Source organism: Giraffa tippelskirchi, chromosome 14, assembly GCF_054371585.1.
Source record: "Giraffa tippelskirchi isolate mGirTip1 chromosome 14, T2T-mGirTip1v1.2.pri, whole genome shotgun sequence".
NCBI lineage: Eukaryota > Metazoa > Chordata > Mammalia > Artiodactyla > Giraffidae > Giraffa > Giraffa tippelskirchi.
In genome coordinates this window covers 7,696,849-7,707,410 of record NC_137288.1, presented here as the reverse complement: position 1 = coordinate 7,707,410, position 10,562 = coordinate 7,696,849, and the positions used below count along the sequence as shown (strand labels likewise).

The following is a 10,562-nucleotide window of genomic DNA, read 5'->3' as shown; positions in this document are numbered from 1 at the left end:
CAATGGCCGGATCTGGGGGTTCTGTCTGGGTGCACACCTCCTTGCTGTGGCCAAGTTCCCCCCTTCTCTGAGCACCAGCTTCATCCTCTCGAATGAGGACATCGATTGCTACCTTGGCACGTTACTCTCTTCATCCTGTGAAGACTCATTAGGCTTATCCTACAATTACTAGCTGGCCCGAAGAGATATCTCCTGAATCCAGATTAAGCTGGAGTCTCCCAGGCTCATCTGGCATGTCTTCCCTGAAGTCTGCCAAAACCCACACCCTTGCATTTCCAGGGACTCCCCTTAGCCAGCTGGGCAGAAAACCCAGCATGGTTCAAACAAGCTGACAGACAAGCGGGAGAGGACTCACGGGCAGACGGCTTCCCTCAGGTCTCGGGTGGAGCTCTGGGACCACAGCAGCAACGGGCCATCCCAGGCCCTGGGCTCAGCAGCGCCCTCATTCTCAGGCCGGCGGCTCTGCCCTGAGGGGAGCAGGAAGGTCACCAACTGCCGCAGGCGGGCCTCACGCCCCTCCCACTGCTGGAGCCTGACCTCCCCCGGCCCCACCCCTTCCCCTACCCCAGCAGGACGACAGCTCGTCTTCCCCTGGCTTCCAACGGGAGGCCCGGCCCTGGGCCCCGATTGGGCACTGCCCCAGCCCGGAGCCAATCACAGTGGCCAGGGAGGTGGAACGCACCGATTGGCCAGGGCCAGGTCATGTGACCATACTCCCCAGGAAACTCAAATATTACCAAGGTTCCCTAAGAAACCAATGAACAGAATTATCCAGTAAAGGCAAACCGTGCTTTTTAATGAGGCCAATGTCACAGAAAAAAAAAAAAAAATGCCTCACAATGAAGTGCTCAAGGAAGCTACTAAATAAACTTTCAGAAAAGTTTAGTAGTTTTTTTTTTTTTTTTTTAATAGGGTGACGGAGAGCTATACCTTTCCCGTCTATGTGAATTTAGGTTTAAACTAGATTTCCCTTGGCTATTATATAAGACAAAAAAACCCACATCCCCCCCTTTCACTCCCCCCCACCCCCAAAAAGTGTTTTAATCTATAGAATTTTTGTGTCCTCAGTTGTGTCTGATTCGCGGCAACTCACGAACTCTACACAGCCAGGCTCTTCCGTCCATGGAATTCAGGGCAATTTTTTCTGTCCCAGTAAATGCCCACCCTGGGTGATCCAAAGGCAAGGGCTCAGAGGCTCCTGAGAGACTAACTCCTTTCAGCTGAGCACAGAGCTGGCTCCTCACTGGGATGCCTGTGGCCTGGGGCTCCCTGAGGGGAGAGCAGCACTCGCCCCACCGTGTGGTCACTGCTGGAAGTGCAGGCTGCTCCTCACTCCCCCTTGACAGTGTCCCTGAGGGCAGAACAGTGTGAATCGAATCAAGGTGGAAATGCAAACTCCAATGCAACCAAACTCCCCACAAGGTCTCTAAAACCACTCAGGAACAGGGAATTGGAAACTGCAGGGGATGACAGGAATGGAGATGGAGACTTGACACCTTACACCGAGTTCACTTCCAGTTATCCCTAGACAAACTTTCCATGAAAACTTGTCACAAATCTCGAAGAACAATGAGCAGAAACCGGACACGTGCTTTGAGTCTTCACACACAAAACTAAAAGCCAGTCCACAAAAAAAAAAAACCCAGAGAATACAGTGGACTTTGCAAAATCAAAGATATCTACTGTGGGAAAGACCTCATGACAAAAGCAAAAGACAGGTCATACATCGCGAGACGAATGAGTGGAAACACAAAGCTTATCAAGGATGTGTCTCCAAACAGACAAAGAACACCAACACAACAAGCCTGTGAAAACTAGGGAAAGGTCTGAAGGGACACCAGACTGAGGAAGACACACACAGAGGATCCCGGATGATGTCCAGCACTGAGGGCCTGAAGAAACAACGGTCTAGTTGCACCCCCTCAGGCCTGTGTGACCGTGGATGAGGCCTCTGTTTCCCGGTGGCTCTGAGAGATGGACAGGGAGGAAGGGGAAGAAAAGTCACTTGCATTTCTAATACTCACAGCAAAGTCTTCCAACGAGAAGGGAATTATCACCCCCACTGACAATGCCATTCACTGAAGTGATACCCACCAGTCCATCTAACCCAGAAGGGAAGGATGGACCTGTTCTCACAAAACGGCGAGAGATGGAAGAAGGAAGATCAAGCCCACACCAATCACTGGAAAGAGAAGCTGTGCTCAGGGCTTGAAAGAATTCCTATTGGGAGAATGATGTCACAGCCCCACAAGGCAATCCACAGCTTCGATGCTATTCCTCCCAAAATGCCAATGCATTTTCGCACCGAACAAAGAATTGCAAAAGGGGTACGGAGACAGAAAAGAGCCTAAACTGTCAATACAATCCGACGAAAAAGCCCCGATACGGACATCCAAGGTTGTGTGAAAGGAAATTAGACGACCAAACTAGGATCCTCAGGAGAGTATCGGAGAAGGCAATGGCGACCCACTCCAGTACTCTTGCCTGGAAAATGTCCTGGACGGAGGAGCCTGGTAGGCTGCAGGCCATGGGGTCACGCAGAGTCAGACACGACTGAAGTGACTTAGCCGCAGCAGCAGCAGCAGGACAGTATGCTATTGGGAATACAACAACACACACAGATCCAGATCGATGGAATAAAGTGGAGGGTCCAGAAACAAACCCCAGCATCCATGGTCAACTCATCTCTGACACAGAAGGGGAGAATATCCAAATGGGAACAAGAAAGCCTCTTCAATCAATGTCCATGGGAAAACCAGACAGCTACATCTGAAGAACGCTATTGGTTTTGATCTCATACCACCTCAATATAGGGGGAAAACCTCACCCTAAAGACTGATGTCATGAGATAGCTAGAAAGAAGCGTAGGTCAAAGGCTCCTTAACATCAGAGTCTCCTTGCCATTTGCTGGGCGGAGGTCGAAATGGGTCTCTTCAAGTAAGGCAAAGAGGTACACGAAGTACACCCATGGGTTTCCATCCAATGGAACCTCTTCACAACAGAGAAGCTAAGCATTCACAAATGCAAAAGATAGGAAACAGAACATGAGAGACTCCTTGCAAGTGGTGTATCTGAGAAGGGGTTCATATGGAAAGAGACGAAGAATGCACAGCACTCAGATTCCAAGAAACAACACCACCACCACCCTTGACCCTTCCCCCATGACCAACTCCGACCTAAAGCCTTTCTCTCCCTCTAACCTATCCCTAAAACATAACCCTCATCTAATCATATACATGTGCATCCCTAGCATCCATCCATCCACACACGAGAGAGAAAGAGGAAGACACAGACGCAATTGAGAAAGGAAAAGAGAGGGACACAGCCAGAGAGAGACACGGAACCAAAGAGAGGAAAGGAGTCGACGGTCCAGACTTTTCCTCAATCTGCCTCGAAGGTAGAAGCAATGACAGCGCCCTTCCACCCCAGAAGGGGGAAAAGGACGGAAGGTTTGGAGAGGAAAAGACAAGAACGCAGGGAGCCACTAGAAGCTCAGCCACCCGCAGAAGCCGAGCTGGGACACTTGAACAGAATCTCAATGGAAACAGAGGAGCAGAAAGTTGGCTACTCTTTTCTATAAGAGAGGGAGACCTTCGAGTCTTCCTTTCGGTCCTCCAACTTGGATGCGGGGTCTCAAAACAGTCAGGAGGGGGAGTGCCTTTTCCTGGGTACCACGGCGCATCCAGGCCTCGTTCTGCCCCATTCTGTGCTGTGTCAGCCCTGGATGGAATCTTTCTTTCTGAAGTCTCAGCGCACAAGCTCCACGTGATATCGGCCCCAGGTGGAAAGGCATGGAGCTGCTCGTAGGCCGACAGACCTAGGAAGCAGATGGGAGAATGACCACCACTCTGCAGATGGAGAGACTGGGGCAACCCTGAGGGGCATATGCTTGTCCAGGGCCACACCACTTATGAGAAGAAGGAGCCTGGTCTGAGAGCAGTGGGGTCCTCGGAGCTCAGGCCCTGGCTGAACCCAGGCCTCCCCAGGGCTGTGGGCTGGGCTGTGTGGGTGTCACTGTGCCTGCACATGGCCTAAGGGGGGTGGTCGAGCAGTCAGAAACCCAGAGATTCCCTTGGGAAGTTTTGGGGAAGGGACCTCAGCACGAACCCCAGGAGATGATGTCACCTGCCGGCAACAGAACCCAACAGAACCCGCAGCCCGGGTATCCAGGCCTCCAGAGCGGAGAGGAGCCCCCAGCCAGTTCACTGGCTGCCAGGATGTTCTGCTGTTTGCCCCTGCCCAGAGGCCGGGGCCTCAGGAGTGCTCACAGGCAGTGTGCGCGGGCACCCTGTCGACGTTGGCTCAGGACACCCCCGAGAGGCCTCTGGCCCTTTGCCCGGAGAAACAGAAAGGTAACACGGGGAGCCCCAGGACGGACCAGGCCGCCTCTCCCATGCCACCCGGAAACACCGGGTCCTTTGCCTGTGTGTGTGGATGCGGGTTTCTTGGGGTGTGTCTCCCTCAAGGAAGCCCAGGCGGATGTGGGGTCAGAAGCCTGCGGACAAGTTGTGTCCACACCCCAGGGGAGAGCAGGCTGGGCGGGATGGGGAGAGTGCGGGCAGCGGCGGCCGCCCAGGCGGACCTCACACCCTCAGGTGGGACTCTTTCCTCCCGGGTGGGGATCTGAGCAGACACACGTCTCTGACCCTTCTGGGAAGAGAAGTTCGAGCAGGCAGAAGCAGCGGCTCCACTGCCCAGGCCCAGCTCGGAAAACTCCTAGCATGGCTGGCTGACGGTCACTGTCGTTGCAGAGCTTCCCACGTGATGAGGCCGAGGACGGGGACACCCCATCCACCTCCCGGAGGGAGGGGTCGGAGCACCACCCCCCCGCCCGTGAGGCCCAGTGCAGGCTCCAGGTGAGCGTGCCCACGGAGGCATCAGCCCCACCGGGGGAGAAGCGGAGGCGGGGAAGGCCTGCTGCCGAGACACCGCCCAGGATACACCCGCCGGCCCAGTCTGAGGCTGCCACGGAGCTCAGCACACCCGGCTCCGACCCAGAGTCCCGAGAACCCCGGCCTCTGAGGCAGCAGGAGGACCTGGAGCCCAGCACGCCAGAGCACAGAGGTGAGGACGCTGGGGCTGGTGCACGGGAGTGTGTGGGGAGGGGGTGCTGAGCTACACAGGGACGAGTCCCCGAAAGCTGCTGCTGGGCCTGCAGCAAGCGCTGGCCTCACACCCCCCGCCCCCCATCTTGCACACTTCAGTCCCAAAAGACATCCGACGCTGGGTATTCTTTGGGAATCTCTTGGAAGCTTTCTGTCCCGGGAGACGCACATGCCAAGGCTGGCCTGTGGGCAAACTTTGCTTCTCCCCCAGCTCTAGCACTGGCCTCCAACTGGAACCAGGCTCCGCTTCCCAGACCTGTCCCTACAGAGGTGCTGGCTCCAGGTGCAGGACCCAGGGATCCACCGAGGGCAGATGGAGAACCGAGACTTGCCCTCGCAGAGACACCAGGCCAGCTGGGTACTGGCCAGCACACCGGGCAGATCGGATCTCCATGCCTGCAGGACCCCCAGCCCCAGGCACTGATGTCCAACCCCCTCAGCCAGAACCTCCACCTCCACGTGCACCTCTACCTGCTCGGGCTCTGGCAGGAGAACCCGAGGCAGAGGAGGAGTCACCGCCTCGGCAGGGAGAGCCTGCCCTGGCTCCCGCGCAACACCCAGACGCCCACGATGACTCACCCACCCCTGCAGGGAGAACGAGCCCCCGCTCTGGACAGACACCCAGAGCCCTTGCCGGAAACACCACGTCCAGGGGAGCGGTCGGCTCTGCAGCCTCCATCCCCGTCTGCTCACCGTGGACGCTGGCGACTCGGTCTGCCCCCAGGGGACATGGAGTTCCTTTCCCCTGAACTGCTTTGCATTTGCTTTGTTTCCACCTTTCTGGTGATGTTTTATTTTTTGTATGGTTTCCTGTACTTTTGTTGGTTAAGTTGGGATTAGTAAACTTTTTCATCATTGTTGCAATTTGGGAACACTGTTCTGTAACTCTGGTGATCCTGTGTTACCATCACCACTTTGTAGTTTCAGACCCGTTTGATCTTTATGCCCCACCCCCCCAACAAAGCCTGGATTCAAGGCAAGCACGCCCTGTTCATCCCTTCCCCCGATCCTGAACACAATTTCATCCTTTCTTTGTGCATTCCTTCCTATATTCTTGGTGTCCCCAATCAATGACTCTCAGTGAAATGACTGACGGAGTGTTTTTTGGACTCTCCAACTACTGTAAGACTCCATTGGAGAGTTCTCATTTTTATGTCATTTGAACTAGCCTTTGATATCTGAAAGGACGGTGTACGTCCTTTCAAGATACCATGTGCCAAACGAAGCCCTTTTGGCAACTGCCATCATTATCTCCAGGCAGGCATTGCTGTGTCAAGGGTGACATCTCAGCCAGAAGGCAGAGGCTGAGCTCGTCTTGTTGCACCAGCTCCCAAAAGAAGCCAAGAAAGGGAGCTGGAACAACAAACCACCCCAACACCCAGGAAAGCGTTCTTCATGACAGAAGGCTAGAAAATGACCCAACATCCTTGTGGCCCAGAACCCCTCTAGAAAATCACTGTTCCATAAAAAAGAGAAACACATGGGAAGTTCCAAGGAGAGGCAATGCCCATGGCCCGTGTACTTGAGAGACGGCCTGACCGCTCCGGGGAAGACACGCACCGACGGAACCCCTTGGGAAACAGCAGTGATAGTCCTCACCATCGTAAGGGTTTCCTCTGGGGACAACCTGCCCGGGGCACCACACGAGGGAGCAGACCGGCTTCTCTTCCTCTGCCCCCACACCATTCACTCATGAAGGCAGCTCAGGTGTTCTCATGCCCTGCCTGCCTGCCTGCCTGGCTCATCCGTGAGCTGTGACCACCTACAGGGCAGGACTCCACCTTCTCCTCTCTGTGTACCGTGAATCTGCACACAGTGGGCTTGCAGAACCTTAGGAGACTTGAGCCATTCCCACTCGAGCCAGAACCCTCCCCAGGAAGGAAAACAGCTGTGGAGTCATTTTGGCCCCAGCACTGGTTCGAAAGCCTGGCGCCTCCTACAGCCTCTACGGTGTGAAGAGGGAGGTCCCTTCTGACAGAGCTTTCCGGGTCTCAGATCTAAGCTGTTGTTTCACTGTCAGCTGTGTCTCTTCCGTTGCAGCCAGGTGGGCCACGCTGCTCCAAAGGAGCTCACAAGCTGAGTTTCAAGGGAGGTATAGAGAGGACAGGGATGGCTACAACGTACTGCAAACTGAGTGAGGGTCCCCACAATCCTCAGCAAAGGTCTGTGGTGTGCAAGTGGGGAGTAGAGGGCCCCCAAGTTCCAAAGGAAGGGAGGTAGTCGGGAGCTAAAGCCCTTGGCCGCTGTGGTAGTAGCTGCAGATGGCAGCTCGTCCACAGTGCACTTCGAATGAGGTCATATGAGCGGGACTCTGGAAATGGCTCCGAAATCGGGAGAAAGGGGTCAGGGTATGTGGGAATCCGGCGGGGGTGGGGGGTGGATGAAGGAAGGTGTCCCTCCTCTCTCCAGTGCAATTTGGTTTGGTGAGTCTCAAAGCTACCAGATGGCACTTCCCAAGTCAGGCCCCCGCAGGAATCAGGGTGGGCTGCGTGCCTCGGCCCCTGCCACAGGGACAAGCCACACCAGTGGCCTCCCTGAGCTCCAATGGCCGGATCTGGGGGTTCTGTCTGGGTGCACACCTCCTTGCTGTGGCCAAGTTCCCCCCTTCTCTGAGCACCAGCTTCATCCTCTCGAATGAGGACATCGATTGCTACCTTGGCACGTTACTCTCTTCATCCTGTGAAGACTCATTAGGCTTATCCTACAATTACTAGCTGGCCCAAAGAGATATCTCCTGAATCCAGATTAAGCTGGAGTCTCCCAGGCTCATCTGGCATGTCTTCCCTGAAGTCTGCCAAAACCCACACCCTTGCATTTCCAGGGACTCCCCTTAGCCAGCTGGGCAGAAAACCCAGCATGGTTCAAACAAGCTGACAGACAAGCGGGAGAGGACTCACGGGCAGACGGCTTCCCTCAGGTCTCGGGTGGAGCTCTGGGACCACAGCAGCAACGGGCCATCCCAGGCCCTGGGCTCAGCAGCGCCCTCATTCTCAGGCCGGCGGCTCTGCCCTGAGGGGAGCAGGAAGGTCACCAACTGCCGCAGGCGGGCCTCACGCCCCTCCCACTGCTGGAGCCTGACCTCCCCCGGCCCCACCCCTTCCCCTACCCCAGCAGGACGACAGCTCGTCTTCCCCTGGCTTCCAACGGGAGGCCCGGCCCTGGGCCCCGATTGGGCACTGCCCCAGCCCGGAGCCAATCACAGTGGCCAGGGAGGTGGAACGCACCGATTGGCCAGGGCCAGGTCATGTGACCATACTCCCCAGGAAACTCAAATATTACCAAGGTTCCCTAAGAAACCAATGAACAGAATTATCCAGTAAAGGCAAACCGTGCTTTTTAATGAGGCCAATGTCACAGAAAAAAAAAAAATGCTTCACAATGAACTGCTCAAGGAAGCTACTAAATAAACTTCCAGAAAAGTTTAGTAGTTTTTTTTTTTTTTTAATAGGGTGACGGAGAGCTATACCTTTCCCGTCTATGTGAATTTAGGTTTAAACTAGATTTCCCTTGGCTATTATATAAGACAAAAAAACCCACATCCCCCCCTTTCACTCCCCCCCACCCCCAAAAAGTGTTTTAATCTATAGAATTTTTGTGTCCTCAGTTGTGTCTGATTTGCGGCAACTCACGAACTCTACACAGCCAGGCTCTTCCGTCCATGGAATTCAGGGCAATTTTTTCTGTCCCAGTAAATGCCCACCCTGGGTGATCCAAAGGCAAGGGCTCAGAGGCTCCTGAGAGACTAACTCCTTCCAGCTGAGCACAGAACTGGCTCCTCACTGGGATGCCTGTGGCCTGGGGCTCCCTGAGGGGAGAGCAGCACTCGCCCCACCGTGTGGTCACTGCTGGAAGTGCAGGCTGCTCCTCACTCCCCCTTGACAGTGTCCCTGAGGGCAGAACAGTGTGAATCGAATCAAGGTGGAAATGCAAACTCCAATGCAACCAAACTCCCCACAAGGTCTCTAAAACCACTCAGGAACAGGGAATTGGAAACTGCAGGGGATGACAGGAATGGAGATGGAGACTTGACACCTTACACCGAGTTCACTTCCAGTTATCCCTAGACAAACTTTCCATGAAAACTTGTCACAAATCTCGAAGAACAATGAGCAGAAACCGGACACGTGCTTTGAGTCTTCACACACAAAACTAACAGCCAGTCCACAAAAAAAAAAAACCCAGAGAATACAGTGGACTTTGCAAAATCAAAGATATCTACTGTGGGAAAGACCTCATGACAAAAGCAAAAGACAGGTCATACATCGCGAGACGAATGAGTGGAAACACAAAGCTTATCAAGGATGTGTCTCCAAACAGACAAAGAACACCAACACAACAAGCCTGTGAAAACTAGGGAAAGGTCTGAAGGGACACCAGACTGAGGAAGACACACACAGAGGATCCCGGATGATGTCCAGCACTGAGGGCCTGAAGAAACAACGGTCTAGTTGCACCCCCTCAGGCCTGTGTGACCGTGGATGAGGCCTCTGTTTCCCGGTGGCTCTGAGAGATGGACAGGGAGGAAGGGGAAGAGAAGTCACTTGCATTTCTAATACTCACAGCAAAGTCTTCCAACGAGAAGGGAATTATCACCCCCACTGACAATGCCATTCACTGAAGTGATACCCACCAGTCCATCTAACCCAGAAGGGAAGGATGGACCTGTTCTCACAAAACGGCGAGAGATGGAAGAAGGAAGATCAAGCCCACACCAATCACTGGAAAGAGAAGCTGTGCTCAGGGCTTGAAAGAATTCCTATTGGGAGAATGATGTCACAGCCCCACAAGGCAATCCACAGCTTCGATGCTATTCCTCCCAAAATGCCAATGCATTTTCGCACCGAACAAAGAATTGCAAAAGGGGTACGGAGACAGAAAAGAGCCTAAACTGTCAATACAATCCGACGAAAAAGCCCCGATACGGACATCCAAGGTTGTGTGAAAGGAAATTAGACGACCAAACTAGGATCCTCAGGAGAGTATCGGAGAAGGCAATGGCGACCCACTCCAGTACTCTTGCCTGGAAAATGTCCTGGACGGAGGAGCCTGGTAGGCTGCAGGCCATGGGGTCACGCAGAGTCAGACACGACTGAAGTGACTTAGCCGCAGCAGCAGCAGCAGGACAGTATGCTATTGGGAATACAACAACACACACAGATCCAGATCGATGGAATAAAGTGGAGGGTCCAGAAACAAACCCCAGCATCCATGGTCAACTCATCTCTGACACAGAAGGGGAGAATATCCAAATGGGAACAAGAAAGCCTCTTCAATCAATGTCCATGGGAAAACCAGACAGCTACATCTGAAGAACGCTATTGGTTTTGATCTCATACCACCTCAATATAGGGGGAAAACCTCACCCTAAAGACTGATGTCATGAGATAGCTAGAAAGAAGCGTAGGTCAAAGGCTCCTTAACATCAGAGTCTCCTTGCCATTTGCTGGGCGGAGGTCG

At 53.9% G+C, this 10,562-nt stretch overlaps 1 protein-coding gene and 1 long non-coding RNA gene across 3 annotated transcripts in view; one reads left to right on the top strand and one right to left on the bottom strand.

Moving 5' to 3' along the window:
* LOC145534151 (uncharacterized) overlaps positions 1–10,562 on the bottom strand; it is a 270,548-nt gene that overhangs the window by 6,874 nt on the left and 253,112 nt on the right. For both annotated transcript variants that reach the window (XR_014074277.1, XR_014074278.1), the window contains 2 exons: positions 8,003–8,114; positions 356–467 (listed from right to left, as the gene is read on the bottom strand). This is a non-coding gene — a long non-coding RNA (uncharacterized LOC145534151). The remainder of the gene's footprint in view (positions 1–355; positions 468–8,002; positions 8,115–10,562) is intronic.
* On the top strand, positions 2,853–5,969 carry LOC145534009 (uncharacterized). The gene is made up of 3 exons (XM_081561373.1): positions 2,853–4,352; positions 4,752–5,064; positions 5,317–5,969. The coding sequence occupies exons 1-3, from the start codon at positions 4,116–4,118 to the stop codon at positions 5,943–5,945; spliced, it is 1,179 nt and encodes a 392-aa protein (XP_081417499.1). The 5' UTR covers positions 2,853–4,115; the 3' UTR covers positions 5,946–5,969.